Below are 23,341 nucleotides of genomic sequence, written 5' to 3'. Positions count from 1 at the left end.
AAAAATGATAAAATAATTATTTTTATATCATAGAAGGGCAAAAAAGATAATTACACAGTAAAAAGTTATTTTACAACTTATTGACCAAACACTACTCAGCTATTTAAATCCATAACCTCACAGCTGCACCAAATAGGTTAACAACTCATGTTTACAGTTATAAGCCATAATCTGTTAAGTTATAATTTATAATCACGTTTACACAACTCTACCAAACAGAACGATCGTTGTGGCTTCGTAATTTGTGAGTAAATAAAAAATAATAAAATTTTGTATTATGTTACTTATGGTAGCAATAAATTTTGTAATTATTCTTTTATACAACAATAAAATTATTTAAATTATTAATTAAAATATATTTATAATATTATTAAAAATTATTAATTAATTTAATATTTTATTAATAAAAGAATTATTTTAATTTAAAACAACTCCTAAGAATTGTATTTGTAGTTCATCTACTATTATTTTTGTTTTTTTGGAAAGATGACACTTGTCTCTAAAAAAGGACAATTCGCTTTTTCCAAAAGACAGACGCGAGAGTGATCCAGCGCGAAGGGTTGAGATTGAATCTCACCAAAACGACGTCGTTTTGGTGAGTAATTTGAAAATAAAAAGAAGAAAGAAAGAAAGAAAGAAAAAGCAGATCTGAATCGATCAAGAAATAGAGAAGGGGGGAGAGAGAGAGAGATGCTGAATCGATCAAGAAAATCTTGGTGAAGCTGGTGAGTTCATAATCTCTACCCTCGGAATATTTTCTCTATCACTTTGAATGCAATGTTTGCTTTCCTTTGTCAAGACTTTGTGGTTCTGTTGGAATTTCAGCCACAACCCATCTGGGTCTTCTTCAAAATCTATACAGATTCAAAAATCAAAACTACTCCAAAAAAATATAAAAAAATGACTAGATTGCAAAATTGATGAGGGTGAATAAGACCCACCTCTGTTGTTGTTGTCGTCGTCGTCGTTTTGTTGGGAGTCCCTCCTTGAAGAATAACAGGGTTTGATGAGAGGTTTTGTGAATCCTTGAAAAAGTAGACCATAAATTGTGAGGTGTCAAAAAGCTTTGAATCGGAATCGAATATCCATTTGAATCTGTGTATACGATTCTTCTACTTGGTGAGAATGCAATATGGTTTCTCAATCTCAGCCACAGCTTCAATCTGAGACTCTCTCTCTCTCACTCAGTGTGTGTATGTCTGTGTTATCAGACTGATTGAGCTTCAATCTGATTTTTTTTTTTTTTTTGTCCTTTCAAATTACTCACCAAAACGACGTCGTTTTGGTGAGGCTTAATCTCAGCCCCTAACTGGATCACTCTAGGATTTACGCTCTAGACGATCTTAACGCAAGACAGCCACCCTTCGTTTTCCATAGTGAGAGAGAGAGAGGCGTTTCGCTGAAAGGGGGGAACTACAATTTACACTAGAGACGAGTAGAACTTTGGAAAGAACAGAGGGATAGAGAGAGAGCATGAAAAAAAACTAGGGTTTAATTCAAACCCCAAACCCTCCATTGTTAAAGCTCTGTACCAAAAAAAAAGGCGCTTCTCAGTTCTTGGCTCCCATTACTCTCTGTCACCAAGGTCAATTGCTATGCTCTCTCCTCCTTTTTTCCCTTTTCTTCATTTATAATCATTATCTTATAGTATGCCATTCTAAAGAGAAATTCTATAATATACATTTCTTTTGTGTTATGACTGATTGTGATGTTGATTATTGTTATTGTGATTGTTATTGTGATTACGATAATAAAAAATAAAAAAAAGTCTTTTTGTTTGATTATGACCCATTATGTGTTTTTAGTTACGACTAAAAAGATGTAGTTGCGGCATTTGTGATTTTGTGTATACTAGTATGACCCATTCTAAGGGAAAATAGACCCCAAAATTTGTGACCCCACAATTCCCAATTGATTTGTGACCACTCATTATATATTTTTTTTTCCCTATCCTCCCTCTCTCTCACAAATGTGTGGGGGTGTGGGGTATGTAGCGGGGCCGCATTCCAAGGTCTTGTTTGGGAAGTTGGCTATTTTAGCATGGCAAAAAATATGTGTTTGGGAAGTTAATTGGGGTTTTTTCCCCCTCTCCAGTTGCTTTGATGGTTGTGAGAAAAAAAGTGAAATTATTATGGGTTAGATGTCTTGTTAGTTATTTTAGCCTATTTTGTGTTTTAGTGGGCTATTTTAGCCCAACCAACTTCCCAAACAAGGCCTAAACACTATCCTTTGAGTGATGCTTTCGTGTTTCCTCTGAATCTCCATTGACATTATAGGATTATAGGATTTAGGATTTTGGGATTATAGGATTTTATGTACATTTATTACCAAAGTCAGATTCTTTTAAAACAAAATTTTCAAAACCAATTAATTTTAAACTTAATGAAAATATTTATCATGTAAATTGATTTTGCACAAAAGAAAAGAAAAAAAAATTTCTTTTTATTTTCCGGTTATTTGGTTGACACTTCAAACAACCACTTTCTGTTGTATGCATTGGGTAGAAGTCAACAAAGAGTCTTCCCTTGAGTTCTGAAAATATCAATGTATTGAAAGCATAGTTAAATCGTTTTGAATCGTGAATCGAAATGATATTGTACCACATCGCGAATCGAATCGTGAATCGAATCGTGAATTGTAAAGATTCGGTCACCTTTTTTAAATTACACAGAATAATATATCTACACACTTAATATTAAATATATCTAATAAATACGAAATACTTAAACTTAAATCAATGAAAATATTGTTTTAAATGATGATCACGTGGTCTAAATAAGAAATGATGATCATGTGGTCTAAATAAGAAGTTAACACAGGTTTCCATATCTACCACTTCACATTTTCCCTTTTAGATACTATTTCTTATTAACCATTCTTAATAAAGAAAGCAAACAAAGATAAATTTTCAATTTTCAAGTAACAATAACTCAACAACAATGTTTTTTTTTTAAAAACTTTTTACAAGACTGAAAAATCAAAATCTTTAATTTTTTTTTCTAAAATCTCACTTGATGACTTCAAAAAATTCATTTTGTAAATGCAAGTACTTAGATAAAATTAAATATGTAAGTTTAGAATATTATAGGGAGAGAAGATTTATTTTTTTCTGCTAAGGTTTGAGTATTTGAGAGTAAATAGCAAGGTTGTGTGGCCGATTCGGTTGTGTGAACCCTTTTCCAACAATAAATAGCAAAAAAAGAAAGCCAAACATTGCGATTCACACAACCTGTTCGTATCGATTACCCACTGAATCGAATTGAATCGTATGGTTCAAATTGCGAATCGTACGATTCTAATAACAAAGATTGAAAGAGCTAAGTTGGAAGTGAACTTTTTAAGAAAATTGACTTTGCGAAATTTTTAATGGTAAGTCATTTTGGGGATTATGATGAAAAATACCTTTCTTAATAAATATGTTACTTTTTATTCAATCAAACAATGAAAAATGTATAAAATATTTTTGAGAAAATATTTTAAGTCGAAACAAACGGAGCCTAGAAAAACTTATTTTTTAGATGTGTTTTGTTGTGTACGGTTAGGTGGTTGGTTTATGTTGTGTTTGGTTTAATTTTTCCAAAAACCTTTTTTAGATGAGTTCTTGTTTATTTTTAGTATTTTTTTTTTTTATAAATATTTTAATAAAATTTCTTTTACTTTTTAGATGCACCTAATTGAGATGCAACTAAAAAGTAAAAACAAATTGACTAAAATATTAAAAAAATACTAAAGAAAACAAAAATTCGAACAAATATTTGTGTGCATTTTTGTTCGGGTTTTTGTTTGTTTTTAGTATTTTTTTTCATATTGTAGTTAAATTTTTTTACTTTTTACATACGTCTAATTTCTCATAGTGTAGTTAAATTTTTTCATATTTCCTCCCTCCTTTTGGATGTATCTAAAAAGTAAAAAAAATTGACTAAAATATGAAAAAAATTTAATAAAGACAAACGAAAACCTATCTAAAAATAATTTATGAAAACTGTAACCAAATGTTTTATAAAGTTGTCATGACTTAAATAATTTTAAAGTCGTGAGTCTTCAACTTTAAAGTAAACATGACTTCATGAAACAATATGAGTTTGAGAATTAAGTTTAAAACTACTTGAATTTGAGATTTTAAAAAAATAAATAAAATAACATGCTTTTGGTCAAAAAACTTCTGAACTCAACTAGGTAGGGCTTTATGAAATTGTTACCAATGTGTGTGTGTGTCATGGTAATATAAGTAGTTAGCAATGTTTCAGGTTGTTTTTTGTGGCAATTTCTTGTTCTTTGTTGTTCATGACAAGGGTAGTTTCTTATTTTTATGAGAGCAAATTATGCGCTGTCATAAAAAATATATATATGGGATTATTATGCATAAGTTAACAAATGTTAATTCTATTAAATGAAAAATTTGCTTCTACCGCCTGTATAAAAAAAGTTATTTACTGATTAGTCAAAAGCACAAGGAAAAAGTCATATTTGCCTATATATTTCTCTTCTTATTGCCACCAAATCTGTCCTATCACCACCTATTCAAACAACCCATCACCATGGCTGCCTTCTCTAATTCAATTATCACAACTGCTGGATTAGTGTTATCAAATTCAACATAAAAGCATACCTATGAAACATGGACACCTCTCTGTAGGTGATGTATAGGTGTCGGACATGCTGGGACACGTTGAAGACACGCTAAAATTTTTGAATTTTTTACTAATATAGTATACCTAAATAAAGTTGATAAATTTGATAAAATTTTATTTGACATAAAATAAATAAATATTTGAAAACATGACATATAAATTATAACAAATATATAAAATTATATGTTTTGCACATGTCCCCAATGTGTGTTGTCTTGCATTTTTTAAAAATTTGCGTGTCTGTGTCCATGTCGGTGCTTCTTAGAAGAAGCAAACTCAATCGGTTGCTCCAAAATATGTGCCCATTGTTGATAAGGAATTGACATGCCAAAATTTAACTAATGCTCTCTTTCACCCTAATTCATATTAATTTCCTCTGATACAAAGAAGTACGAGCACTTCTAAAAATGTGGCGTGTACATGTCGTGTCATGTCAGACATTGACACTTGTCAAAAATTGTCTTATTTTAAGAAAAAAAATAGACCTGGACACTCGGAGGACACATGTGTCCATTGATTAAATGTATGAAACTAATTATATGTTTAAACTAAATGACTTAGGATGCAATAATAGAAGAAAAACAATGTAAATTTATAAAATTAAGTGTTATATTGTATTTTTTTTATTTTCTTTAAATGATATATTCATATATATGGCATATAATTAATATATAAAATTATATATTTTGTATGTGTTCTCCACGTGCTGTGTCTTGCATTTTTTTGAAAATCGGTGTGTCGTATCTATGTCTATGCTTCTTAATATATATATATATAGATCCACGTGGTTACATTTTGTGTGTCTGTATATGATGAAAACCAAGATGTTAGAAGTAGTGCGAAGGAGGGGGCACGTTTGTGGGGAAGAATGGATGATTGGTAAAAATGACTTTTTGTCTATGTTCTTGACTTACTGATAATTAAATTCCTATACATAGATGTTTGAATAAATATTTTCATTAAACACACTTATCTGTAATAAATTTGTTATTTATTGTCGTAAATGTAATAATCTCTATATTTATTTATGATTAATCTTTGTGTGAGAACCCTGGTTGTTTTTTATTTGAATTACATTATTTTATGTTGTTTACGAAATCACTTCATGAGTGAATTTGAAAGCTCTTATGGAGACTTTGAATGCCTTACCATATTTGTGGCTAAATGGTTAGCCCATTTTTATAATTTCTAGGTTTCTAGTTTCCTTCTTTGTACCTTTTTCCCTCCCTTTTTATTTTCTAAAACTTCTAATTGATTTTGTTTTGTTTATTTGTATATATAAGTTTACAGCGGAGGGAATTTCATCAGAGGAGAAGAGATGGATTGCCCTATACCAGCATGTGCAAAGTGCACGTTGAATTGCTTATTGATTCATGGGAAGAATAAGGACCCATCGACTGTTGCTACCTCTTTTTTCAAAATCATGATTGGTGATAATTTTTCAAAAGTTCTGGTATAGTTACATTTCTACAATTCCTTGTTAGTTATTTTAAAATACTGTTTCTCTAACACTATTGGTCCTCCATCGTATGTGATTGGAAAAATCATAAGTTTCATACTTCTCTATAGTACCCTACACTGGGGCCTTTGGAGTCGGTTCAGGAAGTTTAGGGTTTGGTCCCAACACCAATACACCCCCATTCCCAAAATGTATGGTAACTACATACTTCATAATCTAAAAAAATAGTACCATGTTTCCAAGGGTGTGATTACGATGGGTGGTCTTTTGGGGTTTGGAAGTGTTGAGAATTGATGCTGCAATTTTATTTGTAAAATGTTTGAAGGTTATGTTTTGAGATTAGGTTTCTCTCAGAAATCTTCCCCTATGAGGAAGAAAATTCATATGATAGGAAGTGTCATATGGCACTCCAAACAGCAACAATATACAGTGGTCACTCTTCCCCATTGGCCAAGACCGTCTGATTCCCCCACAATCTTGAGGGTCATTGGTCAGGATCATGTGTTTCGTTGTTCCGCTGTGTTTGTGATTTGAAACGGATCTATGAGGGTAAAAAAAGTTTCTAAAAAAAAGAAGATAGAAATACTCTTTTTGGTTTCATTGCTCTGTTTCCATTTATGTCTCATAGCATAAATTATTTGATTTAGTTATTGTTTAATCTTATTTTTTGTTCTGTTGATTTTAAGATTGATTCCTAGTGCCGAGTGAAGTAGAGGGTTGTGGTTTGCTATATTGTGGATGGTATAATGATGTATCTTCCTATTCTGGTTGTCATTTTTTTTGTTGTCCTTTCATTATGATTATCTACTTATCCTTGTTAATAGTGGACAACATGACATTGCAGAAATATTTGCACCTGAAACATTAAAAACAATAGAAAATTTGGGGATTCAATTAATCTATAATGAAGGGGAAAAAAATAGAAAAAAAGGAAAAAGGAAAAAAAAAAAGAGCAGAAATTGCAATCTGCAAAAATTTTATTACAGAAAGTGTTAGCTGAGTTAATTTGGAGTTTCTCTGAATTAATTATTAAATTTTCTTGGTCTCATGGTATATTTTTCTTGGTAGCAGTATCATATCACGTATGCATGTGTGTTTGTTTTATTGCTCAGTTAATGTAGTTGACTTGAAAAGGTTTCTCAGTGTCAAAATCTCAAAACATTTGTAGTCATTGTTTGCATGTGTATGAATTGTATCATTCCAAGGTTGTATAAGGGCAACTCTAATGCCATGCCAAATCCTTGAGCCAAAGCCATTTTTAGCTATACCCTCATAAACAAAGGGAATTATGAACACTAGATGCTTTTTGGGAAGTAGATCTAATGGTCACAAATTGATATGAGAGCTGGTTGTGCCAAAATAACGTGGGGCCATTGGATTTGTATATTGTATGAAGCAAAAAAGTTACTTTGACAAAGCCATTTTAGTTTTCACCATTGGAGTTGCTCTAACAAACTTTTTGTTGTAGTTAACTTTGCAATTATAGTATCTGTATTGAACTTTTGCAGATTTTCTGCTTAAACCATCCATATTATGTTCTCTAAGCTGTTATTTCTTTGCAGTTCTTGCCTCCTAAATTTGCCCGAACAGTGTCAGACTTGATTGATCAAAAAACTCAGCTGGAGGATGCAAGTGGGCAGAGGTGGACAGTAACATTATCCAAATATGATGGGTCCTTGGCTTTCCAACAGGGATGGCCTGCTTTTTCACTCGAACATGGTCTAGAAATTGGAGATTTTGTGTTATTCCATTACATAGAGCAATCTCACTTTGTTGTTCAAATCTATGGAAAAAGTGGGTGTGAAAAACTCTATTTTTCAAAGGAAAATAGCAATCAGAAGAAACGAACAAGGGCTAACAGAGATTCCAGTGCCAAAGATGAACAATGCCACACAATTGATAATGTTTCTATAAATTCTATGAACAAAGAGGGTTCAAATACTTCTGCTGTATCTGGTTCTGACATTGACATAAGCCGAAGGCTGCCAATGGCAACCACGTATACCACTTCAAATATTGATAACGTCAATGAAAGGCTTCATCATGTTCCCAGAACAAAATGCATCGAAGAACCATTTTATATGATTGATAGAGATTCTGGGGTAGGACAAGTGGACCGCTTGAGCGCTTTATATGACTTGGCAAACTTTGAAATGCAGAGGACATCCAGTGTTGGTGGAACAAAAGAAGTTCTGATAGAAGATGTAAGGCCCCTTTCCCATGTTAATACAATGCCGCAATCTCAAGCTGAAGCTGAAATAGTGGATAAGTTACCTGTGACTGAAGAGGTAGTGAGCCAGACAACGCTTTCAGATGTACCTAACTTGCCAATTCTTGAGAAAAATAAGGAGTTTCAAATGATGGATAACGTGTCTAATCAAGAACTTGGCAATGGCAACACTTCTGGGCGAGAGCGGAGGAGCAAGACACGATATAGTTAGTTGCTTTTGTTTTGTCTTCATTTTGTGTGGAACTATGAGTTCTAAATTCTTTGTTCTTTTTTTTTTCTTTTTCTTTTTCTTTTCATCATTAATTTACTATATTCACTTTAATTTTCCTCACGTGAAGAGTCTTGAATCATTACTAGGCAACAATAAGGCTTTGATATCCCAGAAAGATACTTCCCTCATGGAAAGTAGTCTAAGTATGCAACAGAAGTTTGCCGGTGTGTCAAAGTTCTGTGAATTTGCAGCCTCTGTTCAAACTCAGAATTGTCAATCTGGTGTGTTTCCAGTCCCTGTCAATTTTCCACTGCTCCAGTTATTGGTGCAGCACTTTGTTTTCACTTAAGCTTTAAGGCTATGTTATTTTATTTATTATTGTTTTATTCTTTTTCTGTGCTATTTAAAAGAATAATTTAAGATGTATAACCTAATGCTATGTTGAGCAGGAGAGAGGATGAAAGTGGTTAAAAAAGAGCAAGTGGAGATGAGGCCAAGGAAGATGATACATGGTATGATTGTATTTTCACTTCTTTTCCTCTTGCTTAGCTATTTAGACATGAGCATGATCATGTGTGCCAACTTTCATGATTTATGGCATGTATTTCCATCTTCAGTGTAAAATGCAATGAATGATTGCAGGAAAGTATCCAGAGATCAAGGAGTGTGACAGGAGTTCCAGTCCTTCCATGAAAGATAATGATCACATTTACAAAGTGGTGAAAACTGAACCTGTTGATGCAACCTCTGCACTTTCAGTCAAAATCCCTTTCTTGGCTGTGACGGGCGGGCTGTCTTTTCTTGTATGTCACTCATCTACTCATTGTTAGTTGACTTTGAACAGTTTTTATAGCAACAAATTCATCCTTCATAGCAAATAGTCTAAATGAATCAATTAGCATGTTGTATTATAAAGATTCTTGTTTTGTTTTGGTTTTGCTCTAATATTTTGGTCTCAGTACTTGCTTTTGAGTATGTTTACCTAATTTAGGGTAATTTACAAATACACCCCCGAGGCTTATCAAAAGTACATTTGAGTACCTGAGGTTCTGAAATACATCCTGCACCCTAAAATTTTAGATCGCATTACAGTTTTTCACATCCGTCAGTCTGCCATTAGGTCAATTAACAGAATGTAGTGATGTCAGTAACATCTTTTTTTTCAGAGTACCAAATTTTCCCTAAGAGACATGAGATTCCATCTATGTCTCTCTCCTTCCCCCTCTTTACTCGCATTAATCTCCCTCTTCCCCACCCAAATGTCCAAAGGGCATTGTATTATCATTAGTACCATAAAAATCATACAATGGAAAAGAAATAAATGTTCAAAGTTGATATGTGTTGCATTCAAAATCAAGATTCTTTTCTTGCTCATCTATTGACTCAATTGGAGATTCACTGACCACCATCTCCGTCAATTCACTGACCATCACACCCCATCATTTGAACCCTCTTCCTTCCTAAGGTTGTTAAAATTAGGATCCTACATTGGATTGTTGGAGTTTATAGGATCGTAGAATTGGATTGATGATCGTAAGCTATGAAGCATGGACACCTCTCCAGAGGCAACGTATGGGTGTTGGACATGGACACGCGGTGGACACATGTCCAATACTCTACCTAACGTGTCCTCTTTTTTTTTTTTGAATTTTTGCAGCCGAACACTCTTTTGGACACTTTTGGACACGTTGAAAACAGAGAGAAACCCTAACCTAGGAGACAGAGAGTCATGAAGTACGGACATGGGACACAACATGGACACGTGGACACGCAAATTTTTAAAAGATGGGGGATACGACATGTTGGGGACACTCAATATATATAACTTTATTTATTATATGTAAAATTAAAAAATATATATTATTTTTATTTATTTATATTATTTATTTATTTACTTTAATATTAAATATCATTCCCAAATTTTTTCTACAAATAAAAATGATTTATTTTATATGTTAATGTTTAACAAATAACAATATTAAAAAATATAGAAAAAAAAATAAAAGAGGGAAAATATGTTTTTTTATTTATTTATATACTATTAAAAACAAAAAAGGTAAAAAAAAGAAAAAGAAATAAAGAATAAAGGAGGGAGAGAGACAACAACGAGAGGGGAGAGAGAGAGTCCAACAAAAAAGGAGGGAGAGGGAGAAGGAGAGGGAGAGAGGAGACAAACAGAGAGAGATACGAAAGAGGCGAAGAACAGAGCACCGAACTGAGGCAGAGAGAGAGAGAGTGGGAGATGAATAGGTTCGACGATGAATAGAGAGCACCAAACAGAGGGAGAAGAGAGTCGAACACACACAAATTGTAAGAACATACCTCAATCTAAGGCTTTAACAAGTTCTTTTCCTTTCTCTTTCTCTTTTTCTGTCTTCAATGGGTTAGGGTTTCTCTCTATTTTCAACGTGTTCATAATGTGTCCAAGAGTGTCCGAAAGAGTGTTCGGCTGCAAAAATTCAAAAAAAAGAGGACATGTTAGGTAGAGTTTCCGACGCGTGGCTGTGTCTGACACAGTGACACCTATGTGTTGCCTCCGGAGAGGTGTCCGTGCTTCATAGACAAAGAGAAACCCTAACCTATTGAAGACAGAGAAAGAAAGAGAGAAAGGGAAAGAACTTGTTGAAGCACTAAATCGAGGTATGTTATTCCAACCTCTGTGTTCGACTCTCTCTCTCACTCTCCCTCTCCCTCTATGCGGTGCTCTTTGTTCATTGTCGAACTTGCTCATCTTCTTCGACTCTCTCTCTTCCTTTGTTTGGTGCTCTGTTCTTTGTTTCTTTCGTATCTGTCTCTCTATATGTTCGTCTCCTCTCTCTCTGTGCTCGTCTCTCTTGTTCAATCGCCTTTTTTATTCGACTCTCTCTCTTTTATTCTTTATTTCTTTTTCTTTTTTTTACCTTTTTTGATTTTAGTAATAAAAAAAAATTCCCTCTTTTATTTTTTTTCTATATTTTTTTATTATTTTTGTTTGCTAAACATTAATATATAGAATAAATTATTTTTATTTGTAGAAAAGAATTAGGAATGATATTTAATATTAAAGTAAATAAGTAATATAAATAAATAAAAATAATAGATATTTTTAATTTTATGTATAAAAAATAAAAATAATTATATATATTGAGCATGTCCCGAGCTTGTCGTGTTCCCAATTTTTTAAAAACTTGCGTGTCCATGTGTCCGTGTCCTTGTAGTGTTCGTGCTTCATAGATCGTAAGATCCTTCCAAAAAAGACCGTACGAAATAATTTAAGGGTAAACTACCAATAGGTCTTAATAGTTGGACTTAACTCCCATAAAGTCCTCTTGAAAATAAGTCTTGGTAAAATCATCGCTAAAAATAAATTTTTATGACGATTTTTGGAATGTCGCTAAAAATTGACACTTAGTGATTATTTTTGTTACAGTTTTTATAAATTGTCTCTAAAATTTACAATTAGTGACTTTTTTTATAAGAAAATTTTCAAACTATCGCTGAAAGTTGAAAATCAGTGACGATTTTTTTAAACTGTCGCTAAAATTTATAATTAGAAAAATTTTGTGACAATTTTCAAATTGTCGCTTAAAATTAATAATTAGTGACACTTTTTAATAGTGTTTGATGAAAAACACTATTAATTATCAAATGGCCTATTAGACAATAAGCCCATCTATTAGGACCTACATGTAAGTCGCTCATAATTTAATTTAAATAAACACTTCTTAAAAAATATATACAAAATAAGTCTAAATTATAAATAATAAAAAAAAGTTTAAATATTATTAAAAATATAATATTCTATGTAAAATGTAAACATCATATTATAAAATAGAAGACTCAATGGTAAAAGTTTTGCATTTCATCAAAAAAGAACGTGAAGAATAAAGTTTTACAACAGAGTACTTTGCAATTTACAATAATGCATAAAAAATGAAGGAAAAATATTTCACAAAGTTGGATATGAAAATTAGGGGTGAGCAGCGGATATACCGATCCGCCAAAACCGACCGAACCGAACCGATCCGCCGCATTTTGGACGGATGCGTGATGATGAGCGGACGGTTGCGGATTGATTTTCTCCAATCCGCCAATTTGGCGGACGGATGGCGGATTTGAGATTTTTTGGCCGCAACCGAACCACCAAACCGCCAAATCGCGAGCACCTGTAGTAATTTATAAGACTTTGTATTTTCAATTTGTTTAAATATTATGTTTGTGTTTTCAATTGAAAAAGAGTTTAAATATTCTGTTGAAAAAAAGTTTTCAACTTGATTATATTTTTGAATTGAAAAAAATAAACGTATTATTCATCTATATTTTTTAGTTTTTAAATCTAACTCTAAAAATAATAAATAGAAAATATGATATATGTTGGTTGGTTTTTGTTTTCAAAAACATATGTAGATGTAACAATATAGAGATATTCAATCTCTACAACTGCTCTGTTTATGGTTTTGGTGGTTTGAATTGTTATTATATTTTAAGAATTACAGATTGTAATACTTTATAGGGATGAATCATACTGTGATTGTAATATGTGGATGAAGCATGTAGTGATCGTGATATTCTAAAGTTTCAAACTTTCTTTCTTTGGATAAGGCATACAGTGATTGTAATACTTTTTTAAGTCATTGACTGTAATACTTTTTTTTTTTACTTTTTTTTTTTTAAGGAAGTGCACAAGTTGAATTATGTTGAAAATTTATAAAATTTTAAACCGCCAAACCGATTCGCATCCATCCGCCAAACCGCCAATCCGCTCAATCAACATCCGCTGGATTGGCGGACGGATGCGGATTGATTTTCTTCAATCCGCCAATCTGGCGGACGGATGGCGGATTAGAGGTTTCGTGGCCGCAACCGACCCGCGCCCACCCCTAATGAAAATAGATTCAGAATGCAAAAGAGCAACTTGGCCGAATGATAAGGCTTGTCGTTAATTCCCATGGTGGATCGAGTTCTAGGACGAAAATAGCCTCTCCAAAGGTCAGAGTAAAAGTTGTATACATGTCGTCCTCCTCAAACCCTGTTAAGGCTAAATTTGTTTTCCAACTAGTTAATTTTCTTAAATTACTACAATACTTAAATTTTTATTTTTCTAATTTATTTTTTTAATCTATTTAATTTAATATTACTTTTATTTATTTATTTATTTATTTGGATCACATAAATTGGTATTTAAACGATAAACATAAAATTTATAATAAAATAGGCCATAACAATACAAAACAAGGCTTACAAAATGGATCGGATAGGATCGTAATTTCACAATCCTATAAGATCCAATTATCATGATCGAAAGATCCTACCTGTAATTTTTTACATGATTCGAATCGATTGTGCCCAAATGAATAGTAAGATCGTCGGATCCAGATTGAGATTTTAATGACCGTGCTCCTTTCCTCTCTTACTTTCAATTGCAACATGCTAGGTGGTCTTTCTAGGTTACATGCTAGGGGGTTTTTATTTTGCTATTTGGCAAGGGTTATGCTACGGGGTCTTGGTGATGGGTGGTGGAGACGGCGATGGAAGTGCGTGTTGAAGAGGTGGAGTTGGGCGTGGTTGTGGTGGAGGTTATTATTGGTGGCTGTTTTGCCGGTGGCCAATTGCCGATGGCTGAGTGTTGGTGACATGGGGGTGAAGGGTGAGGGAGAATAGGCTGTGGAAGTTGTGGACCAACTATTCGACCAAAGACCCAAGTGGATTTCGTTTGGCTGTGAGTCATGCACGGTGTGTGGAGGGTGCGGGGTAGGTGTTTGTGATGCTTGCGGTGGAGGAAGGGAAATGAAATGTCAGTTCACCCCTTCCAAACAAGACTGAATGTGTGAAGACTCTGTTTCACGTTTTTTATAGACACGATGAACATAATATGCCTTGCAAAACCAATGCGCAACTTTAATTTGCTTGAAGAACTTAGAGTCAAATATATCCTAGGATTTGGGAACAAAAAGTATTGATTGGGAGGTGTCACAGCAAGAAGCCATTATAGCTAATTGGTCATTATGGTTAAAGCATAGCCATGGACAACATTTAACAAAAAAAAGATTAATGGATGGGAGAGGGGTGTGATGGTGGTGAGGGAAGGGGGTAATGGAAGGGCTTGGGCAAGGGAGAAAGGAGACGAGCGTACCATGTTTTTTTTTTTGTGTGGGGGAGGGTAATTAGGTAATTTTGCCTTTTCTGTTAATCTTGTTAAAAGATAAAACTCCAACAAAGGGGTCTCTGTAATTTTTCAAACCAAAGGGAATTTGTATTTTTGGTACACCTTAGGGGTGTAATTGTAATTTACCATTTTTTTAATTGAGAAGGATGCTTTTAGTTATTGTGCCATTCTATTATGTGACACAAATGGACAAAATCATGTAAAGGATGCAAGAAACTAATCAATTATAGACTCTTGAAAAACCAATTTTTTGCCCCGAAGGAGACACCCAAGATGTAGTCTAAGTGACTAGAGAATGTGTAGTGTTTTCAATTTTATGTCAAAATGTTATCATAGTCATCTGACTTCTGAAATCATTTGTGGGTTTTCTGTGATATTGTTCTTCTGATTGCACTGCATCGTAACTCGGTATTCTCAATTTTCCTTGGTCTTACATGCTAGAGGTTGTTAATAATAATTACTATGTAACAGAATTCAGTTCCGAATAAAGTTATTGATGAAACACTTAGTCCTACCATTTTAAGAGAAGATGGAACGGATGAAAGCAGACCAAAAACATTTGACTTTCCCTGTTAAACACCTTTTATGTGTCAGTATGAATTGAAATGTGTGGAGAAATGGTAATTCACAAGGATTCGACAGAATTTCGAATTTAAGCAAGGTACCTAAATGTTCAATGAACAGTTCCCTACTCTCTCTCTCCCCTTTTTTTCTTTTTTCCTTTTTCTTTTTCCTTTAGAGGCCCATTTTATGATTTCCTACTCCCACTTGCAACTTCTTTTTTTGTCTTTTGTCTTGCTCTTAGTTTGAAAAAGTAATCAACCCCCCTCCTCTCTCTATCTCTCTCTAAACTTGTATCAGTTGAGCATAAATTTGAAATCATGGATATCAAGTACCACAAAACTATGAGTGAAACCCGTAGACCATGTTTGGATTAGTTGATGAGATATATTTTTTCACAAATCCTCTCTTCTTTTTTTCCTCCGTGGATCCAAAAACAATATTTGAGTTTATGGTAGCGGGTTGACTGTCATTTCTCCGTGTCAATAAATTGAATTTCCACTCATTGCTGATAATTAGAAGACCATTCATGTATTACCTATCATGGAAAACTTGATGTTGCGCTACTTGTTATCGTTTAACCAATTGAATGGACTCTTTTTGCACCTCTTGTGTGTAAATGAAAGTTTTTTCGGAGATTTTTCCTTTTCTTTTTTAGATAGTGAAATAATGTACCCTTTTCTTCGGCATTTCTAAACTTTTCTTCACAATCCTTTAATGTTGGTGCAGGAGTTGCCGAATTGCTTGCCATCGGTTTCATTCAGGGGAAGGCCAATAATGGAAAGGAAGGTATTAGTTCGCCTTCGAGACCCAGTATCTAGACTGTGGCCAGTCATCTACCATGAGAAACAGGGTATCAAAGTTTTGGCAAGTGGTTGGGAAGCATTTTGCAAGGCAAATCGCATTCAGGTTGGAGATGAATGTGCTTTTGAAATTGAGGATGTGTCTGAGTGCATTTATAAAGTCAGTGTTGATAGGAAGTAAGATGGAGCTTCAAACTCTTCTAGTTTCAACAGTACATATCAGTACTTTCCAAATATGATGAACATGTAAAGACTAGAATCTATGAAACATATATTTTGAGTTAGGAAAGTGTTACACTTATATTATTTTGTACATAACTTATGACTTGTTGAAAATATAAGTTATCTTGATGGATATTTTGCTTTAAAATGTCAAAAAATAGAACTTGATATATCTTTATGGATCATTTTGCTATATAGATTTTCTATTTGTATATCTCTACTAGATTATAGGAATTTTGACCAAGTTTCACTCATGCTGTCATGAATTGGGAATAGCTCATTTGTCAATGGTGGATCTTTTTTATGAGATAGATGGTGGGTATTATGTGATCTTTTGTTAATGAACAATTGTAGTTTACCTCGAACAATTGTCAATAGATATCACTATACTCTTTTTTAACTTTAAACCATACATTTAGACTAAACTATTAAAAATTATACAAAAACCCCTTTTCTAGAGGGGTGGAAGTGAAACGATTTTGATAATTGAGAGATTTAAATGTATATTTTAAAATTAATGGGGTTACGGTTGATTTTAATTGATAATTGTGAGGGGAAAAATGTAACTAACCCTTTGAAAAAGGGTAATGGGCCATCAACATAGGAAAATTCTATTTTCACACACCTGATTAGCTCAGGCCACACACTTAATGAATTATTAATTTAATGACAATTATATCATAAATAAAAATTATTATAATAAACATCCAGTAACACTCATAATATTGTATAAAAAATTCTCTGCTTTTAGGAATAAAAAAAATCTCAATATACAACTTTTGAATTAAAAAAAATTAGACCCTAATTTTTTCGTTGTTATCACTTTCTTGTTACACACTTTATACTCATCTATTGTTTGCAAATCAATATTCTCATAAATCTCTCATATTGCTTTAATCTCTAGGTTTATACTTGACTATTTACATCGTTTAATTATTAGTTTTACAATTTTTACTTGATTTTGATATGGAAGAGTTGCAAACCTATGGAAGTTCAAACTCAAGTAAAAATATATCTGATGACAGCAAAATCAGTGCTGTTAGGTTTTTCGTGTAACAATTTTATTTTTATTTTTTTGCGTTTTTAGTCGGATAGTCAGTGTGGAATTTTATCAAAATATTCGGAAATCAACTTCTGAAATAATAGTAATATTTCGATATACAAGTTTAGAATTTATGCTATTTTTCGATACTTAAATTTTGATATTTGAAATTTATTTCGGTTTTAAAGTGTCGAATTTTATATTTTTTTGGGCCATGTAGTGCCGAATTTTTTATTTATTTTCGTCTCTGTAATGTCGAATTATTTCATTATTTTTGGCTTTGTAGTGTTGAATTATTTTATTATGTTCGGCTTTGTACAATCGAATGAAAATTGTTTTCCCTCCATTCTTAGATGGCATCCATTGAAGAAACTGAGGTTCGATCGGATATTATGGTGAATTGTACTAGTCATTTTACTACTAAACAAGTAACCTTTAACATGAAATTCGTAAGTTCATAATTTTTATTAATTAGTTTGTTTACTTTGTTCTTATGAAAGTTGTGTGACATTATATATAGGTTTTCGACAGCAAAGATGAATTGCTAACTTGGGTACGTGATATTGAAAGGGCAAATGGCTTTGTTATTGTTATAAGGACGTCGGATTATGGTGGCGGTCACAAAAGACGAAGAATTTATCTTACTTGTGAGGGGAGTGGGAAGTATAGATCGCGTAAAAAGTTGAAAGATGGCTCAAAAGACTTATTGAGACAAACTGATACGAAGAAGTGCGAATGTTCATTTGATTTGAAGGCATACAAGTTAAAAGCAAACGATGAATGGATATTGAATGTAGTTTGTGGACTGCATAATCATGCAACCGCGGAGCATCTCCAAGGACATTCATATGCAGGAAGATTGTCAGCTAATGAAAAGTCACTGTTAGTAGATATGTCAAAGAGCCTAATAAGACCAAAGGAGATACTCATTACACTCAAACAGAGGAATGCCCTTAATATGAGCACAATGAAGACAGTTTACAATGCACGACATCGATGTAGGATTCTACAGAAAGCTGGTAGATCTCAAATACAATAACTGCTGGGTGAATTAGTGAAACATAAGTACATTGAGTGTCATCAGTGTGAGGAAGGCTCTATGACTGTCACAGACTTGTTTTGGGCACATCCAGTGAGTTTGGATTTGCTTCGTACATTCCCTCGTGTGGTGATTATGGATTTCACATATAAGACGAATAGGCTTCCTCTTCTTGAAATTGTGGGAGTGACATCTACTCATATGACATTCTCCATGGCTATCGCATACTTGCAAACTGAGCGGGTTGATAATTTTGCATGGGCGTTACAAACATTGCGTGATCTTATGGACGACAGTGTTTTACTTGAAGTCATTTTCACAGACAGAGAGCTTGCTTTGATGAATGCCATTAACAACACTTTTCCGAATGCTCAACATTTGTTATGTCGTTGGCATATTAATAAGAATATATTGACGAAATGCAAGAAAATATTTGAGACAAAAGAAAAATGGGACAAGTTTAACACTGCATGAAACTATTTGGTATTGTCATCGACTGAAGAGGGATCAGCTTATAATACTGCATAAGGATTTCAGTAACTATTCGGAAGCAATCAAGTATATTACCGTGAGTTGGTTGAATCTGTATCAAGAAAAATTCATTGTGTTACATACAAATATGTGTATGCATTTTGGCAATGTTGCAACCAATCGGTAATATTTGTTTTTTTTTTAATTTCTTATAAATCATATTGTCATTTTTAATTATTATGCTTGACTATTTTTGTTCACATCCATATGAACAGGGTTGAGAGTGCTCTTGCTAGATTGAAAAGGCAATTTGGTTCAAGTCAAACGATATTTGAGATTTCATTTGAAAAAATACATTGTCTACTTGAGTTGCAGCACATTCAAGTTAAAGCATCATTCGAGAAGAGTTTGACAACTGTGCAACATCAATTCAAACTTTCTCAATTTAGAGAGCTTCGGGGTAATGTGTCTATTTGTGCATTAGAGTACGTGTTGGCAGAGAGTAAGAGAGCAAATTCAGTTGGAATTGATGTTGCAGCATGTGGGTGTGTTCTTAGGCGCACACATGGTTTACCTTGTGCTCACGAGATTGCAAATTACATGAGACAAAGCCATCCTATTCCACTAAGTAGCATACATGTACATTGGACGCGACTTACTATATGTGTGCATAATCCAAAGGTTGAGAAATTGGAATTGACTTGTATCCTAAAACTTGAGATGATTTTGAAGCAGTTCAATGAGTTTGATATTGTCGCGCAATTGGATATGTTGAAGAAGTTGAGGGAAATTGCAAATCCAGCGAGCACTTTTCTTATTGAGCCTGGTGTGAAACCTAATCCACGTCGAGGACATAAGAAAACTGATATATCTTGTCGTCGTGACCCGTGTGCATTTGAGTTAGTTGACGATGGCCATGATAGCTGTAACAGCTGCTCCCTTAATTAATTGTTAAATTACGTAATTTGCCTTACTTATGGGTTTATTATGCCTAATTGTATGTCATGTGTTATATGTACCATTTGTTAATTGTGCTATGTGTTCATGGTAGTGAAATAGTGGGAAAGATAGATGGAAATAAGTAATAAACCTATCTGAATCAATGCATCATACGATTAAAATTAAATATTTGAAATAGGCAATTAGAGCCTGATTCACAGTAATGTGTTTTAATTTAGTGTTAATTAAGAGATTTATGATGAGAAGTGAATTATTAACTTAGACTTGGGAAGAGAATTAGGAAAATCCAAACAAGACTTATCTCAAGTCAACAAAAGAGGTAAATAAGGAGAGATAATGGTTGGTGTAAAGACAATTGGAGAGAGAGCCTTAGGAGTAGAAGGAAGAAGAGGAGTAGAAGAGCTTAGTCCAAATCTTCACTAATTTATCCATCTAAGGTAAGAAACTTTCCTCTAATTTCAAGAATTGAAGTTGTTTGCCCATAGAATCATAGAAATTTAGATGAATTGAGAAGTTGGGTAATGTAAAGTGATGATAGGAACCCTAAAGTGAAGAAATGAAAATAGTCAACTCTTATCCTTGTAATACATGGCATCATCACTTGCGTCTTGCATGAAATTTCGGATTTGAAGAGCGAATTGCAAAAGTTTTCACTTTGACACTCAAAGTTTGCATACATTGAAAATTGTATACATCTAAGGTTCAAGATTTTGTGGTCTTCTTTGAGGCTTGAGCCTTGCTTACTTACTTGAAGATGGAAGTAATCAATTCCTTTGGTTTTGAAGTGTTTTTTAGCCTTAGACCGCTCGAGTGGCCTGGGCCACCGTTCGAGCGGTCAAGCTTGATTTGGCCAAATTTGCACACCAAGGTTCGTCCGCACGAGCGTGCGGCTAGGGCCACCTCACGTGCGGCCAACAGGGCTAGCCCAGATTGATTTTTCTCCTGATTTCTTTGACTTCCAGGCCTTCAATTGCATGGTTTTCAACTGTTTTTCATGTGCATGTGCATGGAATGAATTTAAAATGAAATAAAGAATAAAATGGATCGGGTTAAATGAGTAGTAATAAGTAAGTAATGAAGAAGTTAGTGACTAATTGAATATTGAACCATTATGCTTTCATGTGCCTACATAGGTCAAATGCCGCATCCAAGTCAAGTGCTACACGGGACTAACGGTGAGTGACAATGTAGTAAAACTATGCTTGAATTATAATTCTTTTCGATTGTTATTGATATCGTTAAAGTCTGTTCTATAGTGATATGTTGACTAAATACGTGAACCCACTCCATATAATACGCTCACGTGGCCCATACCCGGGGGTAATAGTACCACAGTCTAAAGTCATGTGGCCCGTAGCCGAGGGTAATAATACCATGGCGTATCTTTACGTGGCCCTCACCCGGGGGTAATAATATCGTGGTCTATGTTTATGTGGCCCTTGCCCGAGGGTAAGAATACCGTGGCCTATATTCACGTGGCCCTCGCCTGGGGGTAACAGTACCATGGCTAGATGCATATGAGATATTGAGTTATATGAACATGATTTGAAGAATTGATATATGAGCCCATATTTCCATATGATTTTTATGTTTTAATGAGCATGTTACTGCTATATGACATGATTTTACTATTCAAATGGACATTACTTCTAACCTCTATACACATTGTTATTCACTGGACTTGGGCTCACAGTTTATGTCTACCATGTAGGTGATCCAGCTCAAGGAAGGAGTTAAGGGCGTCAACCTACTTTCTAGTTTGTCAAGCTAACCGTTGTGCCTCCCTTCGAAGTTTCTTTTGGGTCTAACTCTAAGGCTTTTTGGTGAAAATGAATTTACCCTTTTGTAAAGTGATCAAGTGACTTATAGTCAAGTGTTTTTGGTCTTATGCTTGTTTGTTAATGTGTTTGCTTTTGGTATATGTGTATGATGCGTTGTGGTATGGGATGATTGTACAGTGATGTATATAAAGGTGTGTTATTCATTTTAGTTCACAACTCATTGGACAATGTATTATGATTTTATTGGTTTCCGCCAACCCCTTACTATTTTCTAATAAGCAGGCCTTTGGTAATTGCGGATTACTAGCCGGTTACGTCTCTAATCCCGTGGGGTGGGGGTTAGGTCGTGACAATAGCCAGAGCACATTAGCTTCCAGTCAGTCAAAGAAAAAGAGACCTTCGAAAGTGCTTGATAAGAAGCGGAATGTGAAGACAAAGACATATCGTACAAGAACAAGTTTACTGAATGCATATACTGGTGACTTCCTGCCTATGTTAATACCATTTGTAAAGTTGATGAAGGATGTAGATGGTAATGGGAATTGTGGTTTTAGAACTATTGCGGGTTTACTTGGTCTTGGAGAGAATGACTGGGTGCAAGTTAGGCGTGATATGCTACTTGAATTAAATAATTAAAGAGATGAATATGTCGTACTATACGGGTTGCATTAGAGCGTTGAGGAGCTGACATGCATCCTTTCATATTTTGAAGATAGCCCGGTCTTTGATTGTTGGATGACTATGCCTGACATAGGACATCTTATTGCATCATTTTATAATGTAGTCTTGTACCACTTATCATTGCAATAGTGTCTCACTTTCTTACCTTTGAGATCACCGCCAGCAACCCTAGTTGATCGTCGCGAGATTGCCATTGGATTTGTTAATGGAAATCATTTTGTGCAGGTATAAGTTATGAAAATAACGGTACATTGTTGTTTAATATTTGTGTAATTGCATATTTGATGGATTTGGTAAAGATATGTAAATTTTTGGATGTACGTATAGGTATTTTTTAAGGCCGATCATCTAGTTTCTCCCATTGCTGTGCTTTGGCAAGTTCGCCATCACCCTTGTGCATCAAAATGGGAGGATGCATATGTTAGCCGCATTCAAAAATTCAAAGACAACATAGGACCTAATGTAGCTACTCGAGAAACATTTGATGTAGTTGACATTGATTGATGTATTAGAGAGCAGTCATAAGAGGTTTAAGACATTAGTTTTTATTATTTACTAGCATGGAGCAACGAGATAGATATCATTTTGCCATTGAATTTTGTAATGGTCATTTTTTTAAAAATATAATATCATATGAGTTATAGTTCTCTTATTTATGGAATAGACGTCATATTATTTTTACATTGTCTGAACACAAAATGTAATGAAAATAATATTAACCAAGTGCAACTATTGTTAAAGATTATTCATATTAAAGAACAAGTATGTAACAAGAACTAGTAATATTAACTAGTAGTTTAATCCATCCACATCATCACAAAATATATGTCTCCTTATACATAATCCAAGAAATACATAATCCAAAGATAATAATAATATTTGTCTTCTTATACATCCACTAACACCATCAGAAACTACATGTGCTAACATTATGAACTACTATCAACTACATGATCGGCGAATGTAATGTGCTCCAAAACGATGTGTAATATAAGAGCTGGGTGCAGACCAACCCTGAGTGGATGTGTTGGGCGCAGCTTCACTAATGTGCTGATCTTGAAGAAGCTGTTCAATTGCATCAATTGCATAGTAAAGTCTATCAGGA

At 33.8% G+C, this 23,341-nt stretch overlaps 2 protein-coding genes and 1 non-coding gene across 6 annotated transcripts; all 3 read left to right on the top strand.

The window, feature by feature from the left end:
* Positions 1-472: 472 nt before the first annotated feature.
* LOC114319826 (uncharacterized) lies at positions 473-16,410 on the top strand. 4 transcript variants are annotated; one of them, XM_028266884.2, is made up of 7 exons: positions 473-725; positions 5,915-6,084; positions 7,653-8,526; positions 8,678-8,812; positions 8,981-9,043; positions 9,174-9,334; positions 15,967-16,410. In XM_028266884.2, the coding sequence occupies exons 2-7, from the start codon at positions 5,950-5,952 to the stop codon at positions 16,219-16,221; spliced, it is 1,623 nt and encodes a 540-aa protein (XP_028122685.2). In that variant the 5' UTR covers positions 473-725; positions 5,915-5,949; the 3' UTR covers positions 16,222-16,410. The 4 variants fall into 4 exon arrangements, with proteins under 4 accessions (XP_028122685.2, XP_082722421.1, XP_082722419.1 ...); XM_082866295.1 differs by having other exon boundaries at positions 475-725; positions 5,922-6,084; XM_082866293.1 differs by having other exon boundaries at positions 475-1,585.
* LOC114319855 (small nucleolar RNA U49) lies at positions 6,452-6,517 on the top strand. The gene has a single exon (XR_003649606.2). It is a non-coding gene; the product is annotated as a small nucleolar RNA U49 (small nucleolar RNA).
* A 1,247-nt stretch (positions 16,411-17,657) lies between the features above and the next one.
* On the top strand, positions 17,658-22,740 carry LOC114319847 (uncharacterized). Its single transcript, XM_082923664.1, has 7 exons — positions 17,658-17,699; positions 17,825-18,323; positions 18,438-18,723; positions 19,090-19,739; positions 21,863-22,155; positions 22,366-22,461; positions 22,564-22,740. The coding sequence occupies exons 1-7, from the start codon at positions 17,658-17,660 to the stop codon at positions 22,738-22,740; spliced, it is 2,043 nt and encodes a 680-aa protein (XP_082779790.1).
* The last annotated feature ends 601 nt before the right edge of the window (positions 22,741-23,341 follow it).

The sequence above is a fragment of the Camellia sinensis genome, chromosome 4 (assembly GCF_055761805.1).
Source record: "Camellia sinensis isolate YWXY chromosome 4, ASM5576180v1, whole genome shotgun sequence".
Classification (NCBI taxonomy): Eukaryota; Viridiplantae; Streptophyta; class Magnoliopsida; order Ericales; family Theaceae; genus Camellia; species Camellia sinensis.
The sequence above is the reverse complement of the archived record's forward strand: the minus strand, read 5'-3'. Positions and strand labels throughout refer to the sequence as shown.